Source organism: Rhineura floridana, chromosome 7, assembly GCF_030035675.1.
Source record: "Rhineura floridana isolate rRhiFlo1 chromosome 7, rRhiFlo1.hap2, whole genome shotgun sequence".
NCBI classification, from domain to species: Eukaryota; Metazoa; Chordata; class Lepidosauria; order Squamata; family Rhineuridae; genus Rhineura; species Rhineura floridana.
In genome coordinates, this window is record NC_084486.1 from 8176293 (window position 1) to 8196645 (window position 20353).

Here is a 20353-nt window from a genome sequence, read left to right on the forward strand (position 1 = left end):
CAGAAATATTGTTCTAATTCCTTTTTGCTTTTCTCATTGATTTGTTTTACCAGACTTTGTATTCTTTTGTTCTTATTTGGGCAAGACATCCATTTTTAAAGGAAGCCTTCTTTCCTTTTGACTGTGCTTGTTAACCAAGCTTGTATTTTCGTGGACATATTGGTACCTTTCCTGATTTCTTCCCTTCAGTTATATCTAGCTTAACTACCTTTTCATAAGCAATTTTTAGAATGCATAGAGATACACAGCCTAACTAATGTCTAAAGATACTGGGTTGTATCCAATGTAATGCTCACACTGGAACATTCTCAGAAAGGAAGTTCCTGTTCTTTCTGCAACCCACCTCACATCCTGAAAAGCATTTATTATGAACTGGACAAGTTCCTTATACTTACTTTTCCTTTACTTCCCCTTCCACTGTAGCCCTCCACCCCACATTCTATGCTTTTCCTGGAGGTCTCCTGAGAGGCTTTTGATGGGCCCTTGAGATATTCCTTGTGTGAGTGTTCTTCCCTAAGTGCTGTATTGGATACAACCCATTGTAAAAATATTCTATGGTAAATTTGCTCTGTTCAGAGTGAAACTCTAAGCCTGATTTCTATATAGCAGACTCTATATTGCAGAGTCTTGCAATTAAGCTACACCTGTGCAGCCGTGGGCAAGCTGCATAGTCCCAAGGAACTCACTTGCCCCCCAGCTGGCAGATGCGGACAAGGAAGGGGCTGGCTTGTGCAGCTGTGGCAAGCTGAGCAGGCCCTAGCCAGCTGGGAAGGACTAGCCTCAAAGGGAGGCAATGGTAAACCCCCTCTTAATACCACGTACCATGAAAACCCTATTCATAGGGTAGCCGTAAGTCGGGATCGACTTGAAGGCCGTCCATTTTTCCATTTAGCTCTCTCTGCTCAGATTTGACTTTAAGGAGTTGGCTGCAATCCAATACACACTTACCTGGAAGTAAGTCCCATTAAGCCCAATGGAGCTTACTTCTGAGTAGACGTGTAATAGATTGCCGCCTTAAACCACTTCCATATTAGCACAGAGAAATTTAAGATTCAGGGATGAGTCTTAGGCATATATAGGTTTGGAAATACATTTCCTTTACTTAACAAAACTTAATCAAACATTACAGAAAACAAAATAAATGAAATTAGTCAATAACATAGAAACATTATAAAATACAGTTGCTATTATAATTCTAAACTATTGATGCAGAGCTGAGAAACACTATTAAATCATAATTACCTGAATCAACAAGGCTCTCTAGGACACAAGCAAGGTGATAGGTGCCTCTCAAAAAGAAGAGGGACAGATGCTCCAAGGAAGGATTATTTATACTTTCCTTTGAAGACTATAAATTTATATTATCGTTCCTAAACATTCCTAAATTGCTAATTTTCTCAATTTTCAAAGAGAAACAAAGCTACATTCTACAAAATATCCAACTACATGAAACACTCCAATAAATCATATTCCAACATAACATACATTGCAACTTTTGCAACAATTTTGATTATACAACCACAAGAGTATACCATAGCCAGCATGGATTTTTCGCATTCTGCAATGTTAAATTGAAAATATCCCTATGCTATTCTGCTGCTTCCCATAAACTCATTTCAAAACAAAACCTTACAAAACTTTTAGTTCTGAACTCAGAAACGTTTGCTTAATAACCCTCTAAGTTTTCACGACAATACACAAAACAATACTCAGAGAGAATCGAGAGTTCAAAGTCTAAAACGAGAAGAAAATCCAGAGCCCTTTTAGACTTTTTTCTGTCAGTGTTCTCATAATTTGTTGAAATTAATTAAAGATCAGCCATGTTCACAGAGTACCTGTAATCCTATTACTGACCTTGCCCCATACTCTGACCTTCATCTTCTGTAGTTTAAAGGTTAAAAAAATGCCTAGCTGATTTTTAATTATTTTAAGAAATTTAGCATTAGAGTCAATGATTTATTGATTTATTTATTGCATTTGTATGCTGCCCCATAGCCGAAGTTCTCTGGGCAGTTTACAACAATTAAAAACATTAAAAACAAATATACAAATTTAAAAACACATTTTTTTAAAAAAGCAATTTAAAAACACATGCTAAAATGCTTGGGAGAAGAGGAAAGCCAAAAAGATAACAGTGTTGGCGCCAGGCACACCTCGTCACAGAGATCATTCCATAATTTGGGGGCCACCACTGAGAAGGCCCTCTTCCTTGTTGCCATCCTCCCAGCTTGCCCTCGGAGTAGGCACCCGGAGGAGGGCCTTTGAGGTTGATCATAGCACCTTGAATCGAGCTCAGAAACATACAGGCAGCCAATGCAAGTGGGCCAGAATCGGTTTTATATGTTCGAACTGTCTGGTCCCTGTTACCAATGATAAGCCTGCTGCTCAGTAAGAACCAATGGTCAGTATTCTAAAAGCCAGACTCACAGCTGTTTGGCTTGCCTAATCAGGTGGCCACACCCACAGACTGCTGCATCTGTATTGGAATTGTTTTTAAGATTTTTTTTAAAGATGTTCTTTAGATGTTCTGTCTTTAAGATGTTTTTAGTGTTTTATCATCTGTTTGCCACTCTGGACTCCCCTTGGAAGGAAGGCTGGGATGATATTATTATTATTGTTGTTGTTATTATTATTAGTAGTAGTAGTAGTAGTAGTTCAATTTTAACTCTTAGAACAGTTAAATTTGAATCATCATCGTCATCATCATCTTGGAAGATTATTTTTACAATCCGCTCCAATCCTAACTATATCAAGCTCTTTTCTTATATATTGCACGAGCCTCGCAACTGTTGTGTTTCTTCATATTCCCCATGTTTGTTTAACATTACTGTCAGTTTAACAGTTGCCATCTGCTCCCATAAATCTCTAACCAATTCGAATGCTCTTTAGTATCATTTGATTATCTACATAATTCAAAAGGAATAACAACAGATCAATTGTCAGCCCTGTCCCAAATATTTTATTTATGACTGAAATACCATCTTCCAGTAGCATTGAACCAACATTTCCACCAGATGTGGGAGAAATCTATTTTCATTACAGAATCAGCATTTTCCATTGCCTCAACTCCTGTTTTACTCCTCCAGGGAAACCAGTGCCTTTCCAGTGCTATTTTGATGCAGGTTTTTTAATAATTTGTGGTAATCATAAAATAGCCAGTGCTCAATAACAATTTTGAAACCTCTGGAAGTATGTACAGATTTGCAGACACTGTACTAAAATGCACAATATGTCCTTATTTGGATATCACATTAAAGCATAATCAGCATGATGAGAATGAGCCGTAACAAGCCTTGGACTCACTTGCTTCATCTCTGTCTGGCACAGCATGTGCAATTCAGTCGCCAACGTAAAATAAAAATGCATAAGTTTTTAGAGATGTTAATCGAATTCTCTTTGGCCAAATTTCTTCCCAGATTTTGGGGTTCCAGATTACCAGAATTTGATACAGAGATGACTCTGGTCATGCTGGAATCTATAAATTTTATTTTCTTGCATTTCCAGAATTTGCATGTTTTAAAAAGGAAACCTAAAAACCACAGTATAATAACTTGAAATCTCTCTTAAATTTTCTGTTTAAAACAACTTCCTAAAATAAAATTATTCTGTGTGGATGTGTCCCAGAAGAAAGATAACTTCAATAAATAGCTCAAAGGAATCAATGTGTTTCTCTTCTGGTGATGTGTACTTTTCTCGATTTTGAAAAACACATTGTTTTTAGTGCTGAAGCGTATAAGCAGAAATAGAAAATTGAAGAAAAATATCCACTGCCGTAGAAGAAATTTTGTTTTATTTCTTTAATTTTTGTTAATGTTGCTCTACGAATTAAGATTTCTTACTGGGGAACTCAGAGTTTTTGAATTTTTTAAAATTCTTGTTGCAATGCTCCTACAAAAAGGCACATTTTTTTAAAAAAATCATGATTTTAAAAGTGTTCCTGTTTCCCAGGGAATACTGGACTTCTTTGTTTTCTTTTGTGTACTTTCTTTCTTTGTACATGTGCAAAAATCATTGGGTTGGATGCAGACCCCATGAACAGAGTTCAATGTGTGGTGCACTCACAGAAGGTGGATATGTGACACACACCAGAAATCTGCTTTGGAGAGATGGAAGACCCTTGAACAGCATGTGGAGTGATGTGGGAGGCTGCAAAAGAAGCAGAAATAAGGCCTTCATTAAGATCAACAAAAAGTCAGAAAAATGTGGCAAATTTTCAAGTTCTCCAGAGGGGGAAATAACCATATTTCTTATAGCTTGAATACTAGAGGCTAAACTATGTGGCATGCAAATACGTAGGGTATGGTCTGAAGGCACATGAGGCTCTCACCTTGCTGAAGCTAAGCAGGCTTGGGTCTGGTCAGTGCCTGGATAGGAGACCACCTGGAAACCACACGCATGACCATGTCTTGGATTCTATGATGAAAGAAAGGCGGGCTATAATGTAAGAAAATAAAATAGAAGACCCCTTTTTTAAGCATGAAAAGCTGCATCAAGAGAGGGTGATTGAGAACGGAGAAGTGGCAGCGGGGACAGGTTCCTAATCTTTCCCCTTCTGCTGAGTTCCCCACTCCTAATTATCTCTTCTAGCAGCTTTCCCCCTCCCCCCTCCATCTTATTGGAGTGCATTTGTATCTTGACGTGTATTTTGTCCCAAAATAGTTATTTTGCCAAAGTTTTCAGCTGAGAAGGAACAGGCCCATGCTGAAAGTGGACTAGAACAGGAAAGCAGAAATGAAAGTTGCTGGCATACACATGAACTTGGCTAACAGCCCTCACATTTATTCACAGTGGTTAATTTTTTAATCAAGTCTAAGTTATTTATGGTTGTTCCTTGTCTTGGGGCCTTGCCAGCTCAGGTATTTCCTAAAATAGCTTGGGAATGTGAAGTACCCCAAGTGTGTTTACATTTGTCTTGATATGCAGTCAGGTTCTCCTTTTAATGCCTTTTAAAGTGAACCCTCAATTTCTTCCTCCCCTGACTTCTGACATTCAAATTTGTTAGCATTTTTCATCAGTTCATGCAGTGCCTGAAGCACAGCTTGAGTGCCTGAAGCTACTTTGTTTTAACTAGTATTTGTATTTCTTACATGCTATATTGCAAAAATAAATTTGCATTAGCTGTCACTTTACCATCTTGACAGCCTCTTAATCTGCACCTTCTCTCTGCCTCTATGAAGAATAAATAAATGAAATTACATGTTGTACTTGTAAAATCATGTAATGATATCATTAACATATTAGTAGAGTAGTTAGCAAAAAAATTACATAATGCATTGTTTCTCTTTTAACTACTGGAGAAACAATGAAATTTCTAAACAGAGGCAGCGTTTGTTGATGAGGTGTTTAAATGTATTTGCTTAACTTTAAAGTTCACTTTGCCATTGCCTTTTTCTCAGATTATTTTTAATGTAGATTTGCATTAATTGATTCTTTTATTGATGTCCACGTGATCCTTCTCACAAAACTAGTATATTCCCTGTTCAGTCCAGATACAAATACTATAAATAAATAAATAAAGCTGCAAAAAATATTATCTAAGGTGAATACAACAGGTTGTTGTCATCACGGTCCCCTAGATTTTGGATAATTTATATTTTGATATCACAGTGGCTCTGATCGTACCTGGCTTGCATCAGGTCGAAATGGGTAACTTTCTGCTTTATGTCTCTTTCACCCTTGCCATTCTTGTCTTATTAAAGGTTGCCGAGGGGTCAATCGAGTGGATCCAGGGTGTGGTCTACACGTCTTTGTGGGAGGGAGTGGTGATGATACCCAGGTCTACTTCTTGGTAGCATCTGAATCAGGAGAGGCCATGCAAGTCCTGGTCTGGTGCCTGGACTCAGTAGTGGGCTGGATGAGGGTCAATAAACTGACTGAATCCTAGCAAGATGGAGGCACTAGGGATAGGTGGTTCCTGAGTCTGGAGAATTGGTTAATTGACTACTTTGGATGGGGTCATGCTCCCTCTGAAAGAGCAGGTTTGTAGTCTGGGGGCACTCCTGGATCCATCTTTGTCACTAGAGGCCCAAGTGACCTCAATATCTAGGTGTGCACTGGGAACCTCCATATACGTTTTTGTGATTCGTTTTTTGGAAGTGAGGTTACTTGATATTGTTACTTGACCTGTTGGCAAGCTTTATGTTCACTTTAATTTTTGATATAAATGAACTGTTAATTGTTGAAATTTTAGTGTTATGTTGCAGTGATATCATCTTTATTATGTACTAGTGTATTTAGACTGTTATATGAACTGCCCTGAGCATAAATGTATTTGTGGAAAATGCAGTATATAAATAAATTGACTGGACTGGACTAAAATTGAAAAATATAGTGGAAAGCAGGAATTAAAATTGTTTAAGGTATTCATAAGCCACTTTCAAACTAATTTCCCCAAGTGACTTAACATTAAAAGAAAGAACTTATAACAATAAAATACATTAGTAGAATCAAATAAAAATGTACTACAATAATTATTCTGTTTTATGTTATGAAGCTGCAGTCTCATTTGCATTTAAGGAGAGACATTCATTATTTGGATTTGATAAAACTAGAATATTAACTTTTTAAGATAACAGAACAGGATTAATAAGAAAGGGTGTGTGGGTGATACAGTGGCTGACATTTTAAGGCTTGGATGCCGATTTGTATAGAGGTGAAGCTGAGCAGCTTTGGCCAAGTTTCACTCTCTCAGCTTAACCTACCTCAAAATGCTAAGAAGCCATTGCTATCTGCTATTTGGAAACAGGGTAGAATGCAACCATAGCATATAAAATTGTATTTGGTGAGTAGAACCTTTCTAAGTTAAATGTAAATGATGTCAAACGGTAATGTTTATAATAGCTTTGTTAGTCAAAAGAATAAGCTTTGATAGTTCAAACATACGTGAAAAATATTGGAATGACAATAATGAATTATTTTTTCAACAGGTATTATTGAGTCTTTAAACTGTTTACCATTCTGCAGTGTTTGGGGAATTCTTAGCAGTAGCTGAGGATATGTCATTTCAAAGACAATCTTGCCTTAAATGCTTTCTGTCTCCTGTAGTCAAACACTGTTTAGCTCTGTCATATCTGCAGACTTATAAATCAGAAGCTTATAACAGACTGCAGTTTTGATATGGTGCTGAGACAGTTGTACATAAAGCTATGAGCTGAATCCTTTCTGGATCAAATGATCAGCCATATGTGTCTCCCTTATTGGACTGAAAGGAGAACATACTTACCCTATTGCTAGCTTTGCATGAAATTGCAGTGTTGGAGAATATTGACCAGATGTTTCAGTCTCAACAAATAGCTTGTTATGTGACTTTGCCACAAAAAAATGTTGCCTTGATTACACGCACCTTAAAGGAAAAAGTACTTGAGTAGAATCTGTCAAAGTTCATCATTGTCAATAAACTTTGACTTAACCTTTATCACCTGTTTTAGATACTGTTGTAGATATAAGCTGATAGGCATATATTTTGTGTTTGAAATTTTACCCAGCAGATAAGGATGATTTCCATTCATAGTCTTTAGTTGCTATTCAGATGTCGGAATGCATGAAATTGGAATGAACAGCTTAGAGCTGAGATGGAAAAAAGGTATGATCTTGTGCATAAGAACCAGTCATACTGATTTGAACCTACAGTGGTCGGCATGTAAGATGCCCTGGAATTTTGAAAGTACAAGATATTCTTCATAATACTATGAAATATGTACTATGATCTCTGTATTCATTCCTAATCTCTTCATACTTACAGCACTCACTAGTCATGTGCTCATATTCTGATATATATATAAGACAGTTTTGAAAGCAACAAACAGAACTTCACTCAAGCGTGCTCTGGATCCCTATGAGGATTCCATTAATCACCTAAAAATATATATGAACGTAATTGTGATTAACCAAACAGAGGTTTTTATTGTATTAACAAAATGTTTCAGCTTCCGCCTTCATCAGCTGCTAACATACAAATGCTGTTACCAAGGTGACAGTTATAGAGCTTTGCGGATGGAATGCTCAGAGGGGCTTCATTTGCAGAAGCTAAGTGGTGGTGGTACTGTCCTCCAGGTTCAGGCCATGTGGTGCCAATGTGTCCAGAGAGTATATCCAAAAGTTCTCCCTTTTAGTCAATGCTGCTGGATCTGCTGGCATCTCTATCGCTGTAATGGAAAAGTCCAACAGGCTGTGACCCTCAATGTTAAAATGCTTTGCAACTGGTTGCTCCACTTTTTTTTGTCAAAATTGCCGACTTGTTGTTCCTGAAGCGCGTGCGTAGGTCAGTTGTGGTCTTTCCTACGTATTGGATATGACATCCTGGTCTTTTGCACTCGGTGATGTAAACTATATTGCAGGACCTGCAGGTGATGTTCTGTTGTAATATTCTGATGTAATATGTCCTGCCTGTCCTAGTGCTTGTAAAAGTGGCTGTCTCCCTGAGGTACACAGAGGTGATACAGTGTTTGGAGTGACAAGGATGAGACCCTGGATTGGTGATAGGTGGCTTAAGCACAGCTCTCACCAACAGTCTGCGCAAATTAGGAGGTTGGCGAAATGCTATAACAGGAGATGGAATGGAGGGCATGTTTAGGATGGAAATTTTGGGTTTCTTTTTATTTGTACCCAAATGGAAAATCTTGGATATATTTTAATATAATTTTAGAGAAAAGGGAGAAGACTTAGGGAGAGGAGAATAATTATTAAATTTATATCCTGCCTTTCCTCCAAAAAGGAGCCCAAGGTGGCAAACAAGTGATAAAACAATAAAAACATCTTAAAAACTCCAATACAGATGCAGAGTGGGAAAGATCTCTACTTAAAAGGCTTGTTGGAAGATGACGGTCTTCACTAGATGCTGAAAAGATAACAGAGATGGCACCTGTCTTAATATTTAAAGGGAGGGATTTCCAAAGGGCAGGTGCCACAACACTAAAGGCCTGATTCATATATTGTGTGGAATGGACATTCTGATAAGATGGCATCAGCAGGAGGCCCTCAACTGCAGAGTGAAGTGATTGGTTGGGTCTATAAGGGGTGAGATGATTTTTCAGATACCCTGGTCCCAAGCTGTATAGGGCTTTATACACCATTACCAGCAACTTGAACTTAGCGTGGTAGCTAATTGGCAGCCAGTGTAATTTTTTAACCAGCAAGGTAACTTGTTGGCGTTATCCTGCCCCTTTGAGCAATCAAGCACCAGCTGCAGCTTACAGACCAACCTCATGGGCAGCTCCACATAGAGCGCATTGCAGTGATCCAGCCTGAAGATTACCAGGATATGCACAACAGTGGTCAGGTTATCCCAGTTGAGAAATAGCTGTAGCTCTCTTACCAGCCAAAGCTTATAAAAAGCACTCCTAGCCACTGAGGTCGACCTGGGCCTCTATAGACAGAGGTGATTATGCTCTTTCAGAGGGAGTATGATCCCATCCAAAGCAGGCAATTGATCAGTTATTTGGACTTGGAAACCACCCATCCACAGCACCTCCATCTTGCCAGATTTCAGAGTAAGTTTTTTGGCCCTCATCCAGCCCACCACTGAGTCCAGGCACCGGTCTTGTTACTTGATTCAGATGTTACAGAGAAATAGAGCTGGATGTCATCAGCTTATTGTAGACACTTCACCCCAAATCTCCTCATGACCACTCCCAGCTGCTTCATATAGATGTTAAGCAGCACTGAGACTGAAATGGTCCCCTCTGGCACCGTAAAGCACAACTGCTGTGGAGGATGAAAGACAATCGTCCAATGCTATTTTCTGAAACAGTGCCTCCAATACCCATCTCATTAAGCCTGCTCAGAAGTATACCATGGTCAATGGTATCAAAAGCCACTGAGAGATAAGTGAAAACAACAGGATTGAACTCCTCCTGTCCTTCCCACAGTAAAGGTCATCCATCAGTCCTGTAACCAGGGCTGAACCCCGATTAGAATGTGTCAAGATAATCTGTTTCATCTAAGAGTACTTGCAATTGCTGTGCCACAACCCTCTCAATCACCTTCCCTAAAAAGGAGATAATTGCGACATGGTGGTAGTTACGAAATGAATGTGTCCCGGGTGGGCTTTTTCAGGAGCAGTCGGATCAACACCACTTTCAGGGCAGCCAGAATCACTCCTTCCCGCAAGGATGCATTTACCACTTACCCCCTCTGCAAGCTTTAATAAGCCAAGAGGGGCAAGGGTTGAGCAGTCACATTGCTGGCTACATTGTTGCAGGCACATTGTCCGCATCACCAGATGCATCACCAGATTAACTGATGCAGACATTGCACTGGATGCCTCACTGGAGACTGTAGTGAATGTGGGTATGGCATCCAGATTGCTATGGAGGCAAGTGATTGTACCCTCAAAGAGCTTTGCAGACAATTCACAGTGGGCTTCCGATGGGTCTAAGACTCCATTCGCTGGAGTAGGAGTTAACAGACCCCGAACAATACAAAAAAGCTCCCCTAGATGGCTCATTAATCATTAAACAAAAGAACATGATATGAAATAATTAAATACATCATAAAATTGTAAACAGGAAACTACAACAACAGAGGTACAAAGACACTGAATTTTTTGACTTGATGGCCAGAAAAGGCCTGTTCAAAATAAATAAATAAAGGCTGTATGGATTCCAAATGAAAAGGGGTATTTAGGAAAGCAGGACTTCTCAGCGTGAGCAGCCATTTTGTTACTTTCTGAAATACATTGTATTCCATCCAGGTGATATTGACATGACAAGAGTATAAACAAGTGTATCCTATCATCACAGGAGTCCGCTTATTGAGGGTTGCAGGCAACTGGTGGTCAACCAGCCCTCCTCCAGACTATTCCATTCCGTTCCACTCCATTTCCATTCAACATTCTATGGTTACTGAGCATGCTTAGTACACCGTGGACCATTGTGTGGTGGTGAGAGGAAACTAACCCTCCAGTTTTAATTTTTAAGATTTTTTTGTACTTCTGCAAGCCTACTGGTTGCCCTGAGCATGCTGATACCCCTTGTTTCTTAGAACTCTGTTTTTGTGCCATTTCTGTTAGCACTTGCTACCAGAGTTCACTGTTAGAATGATATTTTATATTCATTGTGTCTTTTGGTGACAGATGTCAAACTGCTACAATGAGAGTTAAAATGTATAGTCTCCATGAAAAATGGACTGCCTTCAAGTTGTTTCCGACTGATGGTGACCCTATGAACAGGGTTTTCATGGTAAGCGGTATTCAGAGGGGGTTTACCATTGCCTCCCTCTGGGGCTAAGAGGCAGTGACTGGCCCAAGGTCACTTCATGGCTGCGTGGGGATTCGAACCATCGTCTCCCAGGTTGTAGTCCAACACCCAAACCAGAGTGGCATAAAAGCTATGACACCAGGGATGAGAACTCTGGCCCTCCAAACCTCTTCCACCCTAGCTAGCTAATGAGGCAATGGTCAGGGATGAAGGAATGATCTGTAGGGCCATAAGTTCTTCATTCCTGTATTACACTCAGGTCCCATTCTTTTCAGTAGGCTTTAAGCAAAAGACATTAGTATATGCTCTCATTGCTGGAAACCAGATATTTTAGAAAACAACTTTTCAGTTGTTCTTCAGAATCCTTTTGCTTCCAGACTTAGGTGCAGATAACTGAGGCTGCTGTGGCATCTTCTCTGATTTCATATTTGCTGCTTGGGAATGTTAGAATGCAGACGATAGGCAAGATATTGTAGAAAGCAATGTGTTGCTCATTTGATTAATACATTCCTGTGAAAAGGATCACTCACCTTGCCTTGGAGTAATCTTCCCCAACCCCAGTAAGCAGTAGAAATTATCATACCATAGCAACAATGGCTTTTTACATAAATCTGCAAGGTTATTGTATAAATCTTGATTTACACACAGCTGTGTAGTCTTTGTCCAGATAGCACACTGAAAAGGGAAAGTCCATGTCATTTACACTTCGTCAGTCTAAAATATGGGAAGGGTTCTTGTAGGATTGGTACTAGCAGTTGTTCTTGCTTTCAGATTACATACACTTTTGCAGACACTGCCTGTCTGCCCTTTTTTTCATTCAGTATGATGGCATGAGTCACTTTTTCAACCTGTTAAAATAATCTGCAACATTGGTGGGGCCTAATAATTTCTGGTGGGGATGGGGAACACATGAGCCAAAAGGGGTGGGTGAGAATTGTTTGGTCTTCTCTTCCTACAGCATTACAAACAAGCATAAAAGTAAATAGATGGGGGAAGCACAGAGGAGGAGGTAACAGACCTGCATGGATTCTCTTTGGATAGCATCAAGCAGAGCATTTTGTGGTTTTAGTTAAAAAATTTAACTGCTCGTGTAAAAAGGGGAAAACTGTCTATTCTTGGCTTAGAATCTAATGAAGCTGAATAATTCTCAAATAAAAAGGAAGCATACTATTCATTTTGTCAGCTTAGCTGAATTCTGTATGCAGTGAAACATCTTTTGCTTCCAAATGTTCTGATGTGCATGTGAATTCCAGCTCACTTGCTTAACCTTTCTACAATCTACAGATACAAGTAATGCTGATTGAAGTTGTGACATTGTCATTTATATGTATCTCTTTTAGGAAACAATATAAGTAGCTTGGTGATGATGTGATGTAGCCCTTAATTCATAGCGTAGATTAAATGTGTAAGGTAGAGACTACAGAAGAGAAATACACCAGTTGGCTGATGCACCCCTGACATACTTAGGAGTTTCTTTGTGACACTTATTATTTTAAAGTCTGTTCTTCATAATGTTTCATTGTTCTGTTTCCCCATTTTAAAGATAACTTCAAATTTTAATGTGAAGAAACATTTGAAACAGATGGGTTTTTTTAAAAAAAATCTCTGTTACAAATTAATCCCTCAATTAGGCATCCTCATTCAGCTATATGATTTTTATTTATTTTAAAAGTCTGCAGAATTCTTTAAGTAACTATGGCCTAGTTTGCAACTCACATTAAACCATAGTTTAAAACAACCTATGGTTTAATGTAAGCAAGCAATGCTTGCTGCATGCTGCTCAAAAATTCCCACTGCACTTCTCCCCTGTGCCTACTGTTTTTTTTTTTTTTTTCATTCCATTTCTATACCGCCCCTAGCCTATGGCTCTCTGGGCGGTTCACAGCAAGGAATAAAATACAATACAGTAAAAAGAAATCAGATAAAATCCCTAAAACAGACAGCTAAAGCATTGTTGTGCCATTCATAAAACAAGCCCGAGTCTGGCTTCTCGTGTTGTCTGCCCCCAGGCTTATGGTTTGTTTTCCCCCAAAAAATCATGAGCAGTAGTTCTGGCTTGTTTTGTTTGTAGTAGCAGCAGAGTGGGAGAGGAGTCTCACAGAAATGTTTGAGTAGCATGCGCATTAAACCATAGGCCTATATGGTTACTAAAGCACAGAGGCATTTATCACAATAAAAAAGTTTTGCATCTTCCTCCTGCCCCCAATCCCCTCACTAAAAATGGAGAAAATTCTATCATGATAGTTCATAGTGCAGGGGGGATATTGTATTGTGGCATGCTTTAATCGTTCCTAGATCCTTTTAAAATGGGAGCATTTATAAAGCCACAAGAGTGGCTGTATACAGCATGGATTTTTCACATTCCGCAATGTTAAATTGAAAATAGCCCTCCATGCCATTCTGATGCTTCCCATAAGCTCATTTCAAAACAAAACCTTACAAAACTTATAGTCCTGAACTCAGAAACACTTGGTTAACAACCCTGTAAATTTTCATGGCAATACACAAAACAGTCAGAATAGAGAGTTTAAAGTATAAAAAGAGGAAAAAACGCCAGAGCCCTTTTGGACTTTTCTCTCTCAGAGTTCTCATAATTTGTTGAAATTCATTAAAAATCAGCCATGTTCACAGAGTACCTGGAATTACTGACCTTGCCCCATACTCTGACCTTCACCTTCTGTAGTTTAAAAGTTAAAAAAATGCCTGGCTGATTTTTAATTAATTTAAGAAAGTTTGGCTTGAACACAATGATAGTGTCGGGCATGCTCAGTAAGAACCAACTGTAATTGTTCTAAAAGCTAGACTCACAGCTGCTGGGCTTGGCTAATCAGGGGGCCACACCCACACCAGACTTTGATTTCACTTGAGATAGTCATGGTTTCCGCCAAAGAGTCCTGGGAAGTGTAGTTTGTTAAGGGTGCTGAGAGGAGATTCCTATTCTACTGACAGAGCTCCAGTGGCCAGAGTGGTTCAACAGTCAGCCACTCTGATTGAAGGTCTGTGAGGGGAACAGGATGTCTCCTAGCAACTCTCAGCATCCTTCACTAACTACACTTCCCAGGATTCTTTGAGAGAAGCCATGACTGCCCAAAGTGAAATAAAGGCCTGGTGTGGATGTGGCCAGGGACAGCTTTAGTTTAAATTCGTGTGGGAGGCTACATGTGCCTGCTGTAGAATAAAAAGGTGGGGGAAACGCTGAAGAGCAATGATACTGTTCACAATGTTTTCCTTTTGGAAAGGAAAGGGGCTTCCCCTCTGCCTAGTGCCCGCCCACCCAATCTCCTCCCCTCCCCCACCTCCTCCCCTCCCTGCCCCTCCCCCAGGTCAGTGTTGGACCAAGACCTGGTAGACCAGGGTTCGAATTCCCACACAGCCATGAAGTTCCATGGGTGACCTTGGACCAGTCACTGCCTCTCAGCCTCAGAGGAAGGCAATGGTAAAACCACCTCTGAATGCCATTTACCATGAAAACCCTATTCATAGGGTCACCATAAGTCAGGATCGACTTGAAGGCAGTCCATTTCCATTTTCAACATGATTGTACGGAAATAAATCCCATTGAAGTAAAAAAGTATGCAAATTTATTTATTTATTTATTGTATTTATATACTGCCCCATAGCCGAAGCTCTCTGGGCGGTTTACAGTACAAATGATCAAATCCGCCCCCCTTGTCTCTCCTATCTCCTTCCTCTTGCTCCTTTCCCCCACCCTACCCATCCCCATCCTCTTCCAATCCCCTCCTTCCCCTTCCCCCTCCTTGCCCTCCCCTTCCTCCTCCCTATGGTCAGTTTTACCTATCTTGAGCATGATTGCACGGGAGTAAATACCATTGAACTCTATAAGCATGCAAATGATCAAACCTGCCCTCCCCCTTCCTTTGCCCCCTCCAGTCCGCTCCTTCCCCTTCCTCCTCCTCCCCCATGGCCAGTTTTACCTATCCTAACCATGATTGCATAGGAGTAAATCCCATTGAACTCAATAGGCATGAAATGGTCAGACCTGCCTTTTCCCTCCTTCCCCTCTCCTCTCCCTTCCTCCTCCCCTCCCTTCTTCCTCCTCCCCTGCCCACTCCAGCCCTCCCCCCCGGGTCAGTTTTACTTATCCTAACCATGATTGCATGGGAATAAATCCCACTGAACTCAATTAACATGCAAATGATCAAACCTGTCCTTCTCCTCCCCTCCCCCTCCTGCCTGCTCTCATCCCCCTCCTCCCCTCTGCCCTTCTCCTGTCATCCCCTCCTCCCCTCTGCCCTTCTCCTCTCCCCATCCCCTGTGGTCAGTTTCACCTATCCTAAGCATGATTGCATGGGAGTAAATCCCACTGAACTCAATAAGCATGCAAATGATCCATCCATTCTCAGCAAACTTGCACAGGATCCCATTTCTTACCTCCTGGTTTAAAAAGCAGAGAAATTCACCATATGCTCAGAGGCACATGTTACCAAATTCTTCCAAGCTCCACAGGAAGTGGATTGGACTGTGAAAGACCAACCCAAATTGTGTTTTCATTTTGACAGATTTGTACGCAGTACAATTTCTCAGAGAGGAGGTCAGGTCTCCTGCTCCCCTGGTGCATTCACTATAGCTGCCCAATTTCCCTGCGTTTTAGATAGAAATATCTGAGGGCTATAGGTACGTTCTTAAACCGCAAGGTTTTTTGCCTATTAGTAAATACATATATAAGTCTAGACAATTCTGAGCTAGACAGACCAATGGACTGACTCAGTACACTAGCTTCCTATATTCCTTAGAAAAAGGGGTGTGTGAATTCAACATATGTATGCAAAGCAAATGCTTTGCCACTGAGTTAAGAACTGTAGCTCAGTGATAAAGCATCTGCTTGGCATATAGAAGGCCCCAGGTTCAATCTCTGGCATCTCCAGGGAGGGCATGGAATCTTCCCTGTCTGAAATTCTGGAGACCCACTTCCATTCACGGTAGACAGTATTGCACTAGATGGACCCATGGTCTGATTCACTGTAAGGCAGTTCCTAATGTTGCTCCTAATGTTGTTCCACTATCCCAGTGTTCAACAGAGTTACTAAGTTATGAACGAGTGGCATTCTATTAGCCTTCTTGAACAGGCTAAAACCAAAAGCCTCACTTTATTCATCCAATAACAGTAAAAACTGTTCCTTTACTTATAACTGCAGAAGTTGATTTCAGTGACTGCAGTCTCACAGGCCTGTTGCTATGCCATCTTTCATTCTTTTCCCCAGGTTTTGTGCAGGCCTTATTAAAATGAACACACTGCCAGTACTTAGGGAAATATGTCCTATGCTATTTCCATTTCCTATTCATATCTCCATATTTTCTCACATGTTATTCCTTTATAGTTTTTCTACTGTTATGAGAGGTTAGGGTGGCTTTCCCCCCCTTTTTTTCTATTTTATTTAATAGTCACTTATTTCAGACCAGCCGAACTGCTGGTTCTGCTTTGTTGGAGTATACTTCTGGTTTGCTAAAGATCTCTTAATTCTGCTTACAATTGTTAATATTTTATTTCTCTTTCACTAAGCTGCATCAATATGTCTAAACTTTGGATAGCATAAGACTGCAATCTTAACCATGTTTACTCAAAAATAAGTCCCACTGAATTCAATGGGATTTACTCCCCAGTAAATGTGGTTAGGATTGCAGCTTAAATTAGCCTTCCTCAACGGTACTCTCCACAAATTTTGGACTACAATTCCCATCATCCCTGACCATTGGCTGTACTAGCTGGATCTAGTTGTAGGGGTGCAGCAACATATAGAGGACACCAGGTCGGAGGCTGACTTAAGGATTTTGATCATTTTTAGTACATCTAAACTGTACTACATCTAGATATAAATGAATACACAGGAATTCTTGAACTAGGTATTTTATTGTGAGGTGCTATATGCATATACTACAATAAAAATATATTTCAAATATTCAAAGTGAATTTGTTTTTGTTTTTGTTTGCAGTGGATGATCCAGACCCCTTACAAAGCTGCAACATTTTTTGGATGCATTGGAACAGATAAATTTGGTGCAATCCTAAAGAAGAAAACTGAAGAAGCTCACGTGGATGCTCATTACTATGAGCAGAGTGAAGAGCCGACTGGAACCTGTGCTGCCTGCATCACAAGTGACAACAGGTCAAATGTTTTTTTCACTGAGAAGTTTCCTGTTTAGGATATAAAGAAAGAGGAAATGGGCACCCACATTTTGGCTTGGGATATAGCAGAGGCCTTTGTAGACTACGTTGAGATGGTACTGACTTTGAGTCCTTTTCCTCTCCATTTGTGCTATTGACAATCCCTTTTTCTTACTGCTCTTCCCCGTCTTTACTCATTTGCCTCCACCTAAATCAACTAACAGCATCACCAATAGCACCCTATCTCTTCATTTCTTCCTAATTAACATTACTGGAAAGTTGGGGTCTTGAATTTTCCTGACATAATCTGTGGGAGATTTCTGAGAGCAAGTGGCCAAGAGACTGAGCTACAAATCCATTCAGTTTCCATTTGTATCTCTTGCCTCTCTATGTCATAAATTGGCCTTAGTCAGAATAGCCTTAGTGCCCCCCTTCCATCAACGATATGAGGATAATACTGACATACCTTATAGGTGGATGTAAGGGTTACTACAGTAGGGCCCCGCTTTTTGGCGCCCCACTAATACGGCGGCACCAGCAGGGCAATCAGCTGGAGCACGGGGAGCTCCAGCCGCCGCGCTCCATCAATCAGTTATAGCGCGTGAGCTCCCTGCGCTCCAGCTGATTGTGCGCTACAGCTGATCACTGTCAGCTGGAGTGTGGCGACTGGAATACAGTAGGGTGTGGAATACAGTAGGGCCCCACTTTCCAGCGGTTTTTTTTTTCCGGCGGGGGCCTGGAACATGAGTGGGGCCCCACTGTACAAGATAAGGTATGCGAAGCATCTTGAGCACTCTAAAGTGCTAAATAAAAGCTAACTTTTTATTAGGTTGTAGGAGCCAGTGGGATGAAGAGACTGTGACTACTTTGCCCACTGATACAAACCTGGACGGAGTGTGAACAAGAGAGAAAATGACTGACACCGGCTGCTTTCACACATGGGGCTAATAGTGCTAGTTTACCGGATTAAAAAGGTAGCACTTCGTTCCATATTTCAAAAATCCCTTTTACACTGCAGTACCTGTTATACCGGCATTTTGCGCAACAGTCGTTCGCACACAGAGCACAGTTTTTCTCTCCCCCGCCCCTTCATTTGGCCTCACATGACACCGGATGAGCTGGTTTGAGGCCTGTTTTTTCGGTGCGTGGGGGGGTTGAAAGAGGCCCGATCGTGATCAGCTGAGAGGCACGACAGCGCAGCAGCAGAGGCTCTGGTTGAGCACAAGCAGCAGCAGCAGCACAGGCTGCTCTCAGGAGCAGCTGGGATCGGCTGGGAGGCGCGGCGGTGACAGCGCAGCAGCACACGAAGGCTGCATGCTGGGAGGGCTGTTGGTAAGGGTGGGAACACACTGCATGCTGGGAGGGCTGTTGCGTGAGCAGCGGCAGCTAGCGCAAAAGTCCCACATTCTTCCGGTTTCCCAACCTGCTATCGGAATTTTTCAGGTATCATTTATTACGGAAATTAGCGCTAAATTTCCAATACATTCCACCAGAATTCCGGAGCTACCCATTATGTCGTGTGAAAGCTCAAATTTTATGCGCAAATTAACAGGAACTAAATCGTCAGAATAATGGAATAAAGTGCAGTGTGAAAGGGGCCACAGTGAAGATGCATGTCTCCTGTTTAGGAAATGGGAGGCAGGCAAGAAGGAAAGGTTATTTCATTTGGGCAGCATAGTAATCCAAGGGTCAGGCAGCACCTCTCCACAGGGCAGATTTTGTCCCCTAAACTGCACCAAGTGTTACTAGAGTATGGGATATTAAATATATAAAAATGAACTTTTACTAATATGGAAGTAATGATTGCGCATCTCATGCCTGGTATAACTTTTTCATTGTTTTAATAATTTGTTGCAAGAGTTCCCTCTTGGAATGCAAAACAGTTCAATGACAGCCTGATTCAAATGTAATGCTGAACCATAGTTTAGCATTAAGAAAACAAGCCTCCTTGAGCCTCAGATTCAAGCATCTGCCAAAGGAGGAGATGGAAGCATCTGCTTCCAGGTTTAATTTAACTGGAAGATTATCCTAATATTCAACAAGAACAACATGCAATCAGTTAAGCACCCTAACCTGGTGCTCTCCAAATGTTTTGGACTACAATTCCCATCAGCCTTAGACAGCATAGCTAATGGTCAGTGATTATTTAGTCCAAAACATCTAAAGGGCACCAGGTAGGACAAGGCTGATTTACGGTATGGTTTAATGAAAACAGCAACATCAGAAACTACTTTTGATCTTGGTTTGTTTCAATAAATCATAGTTTAAACCACAGTTCTTGGTTTTGATGACAAACCTCAGTGGGGAGTAGTGGTTCGGGACAGTGGAAAAAGTATAATGCAGGGAGTAGGTGCTGGTACTGAGTTTCTTGGTTTAGCTAGATCTCTGTACATGTTTCAGAACTCTGCACATATGCATGTCTGGTTTGGTTTTATTCTATGTAATGAGAGCATCACTGTAGTGAATCAGGGAAAGCCCCTATGAAGCATGCTAGCACTGATTTCAGCACATGGCAACCACAAGCAGGATGTGATTGCCTAATTGATCCACCAGAACACAGTGCTGCATCTAATGCAAGCAACATCTATGATTTGTCCATTAATCATCCCTTGTGAATGACTGGGAGCCAGCTGGCAAGCATATTCCAGCTAAATTAAACCAAATGTCCTTTTCTGCATTTCCTGCAAGGTCCATGCTGGTCCCTTCTTCAGCAAGGGCAAGTTCACCATAGTAGAATAAGATTTTGGGGGTGGAGATGCCCCAGTGGCTTGGGTCTAACCCTGTGGCATGGTATTCTGTTAATATGTCTCAGGCTGTCCCACGAAGCTCGCCACCTGAGTCTTCTGTAATGTAATGACACTCATGTCCAGCCTGGACCTTTGTGAAAAGCTGTTTTAAATTCTGGGCAATGTTCACTAATAAGTGAGTGTTTTTTCTGGATGTGTACTGCATCCTCAGTTTGCTCATATTTTTGGGAACACATCGGAAGGCTATTCCATACCAATTTTTTCCAGAAGTTCTACCCCCATATGGC

The 20353-nt window shown here is 40.8% G+C and overlaps 1 protein-coding gene across 5 annotated transcripts in view; it reads left to right on the forward strand.

Annotated features, from left to right (window-relative positions):
• ADK (adenosine kinase) overlaps positions 1 to 20353 on the forward strand; it is a 466326-nt gene that overhangs the window by 203159 nt on the left and 242814 nt on the right. For 4 of the 5 annotated variants that reach the window (XM_061634839.1, XM_061634838.1, XM_061634841.1 and 1 more), the window contains 2 exons: positions 11072 to 11177; positions 17148 to 17320. In XM_061634839.1, coding sequence (XP_061490823.1) covers positions 11072 to 11177; positions 17148 to 17320 — 279 coding nt within the window. The remainder of the gene's footprint in view (positions 1 to 11071; positions 11178 to 17147; positions 17321 to 20353) is intronic. The other variant, XM_061634840.1, reaches the window with a different exon arrangement.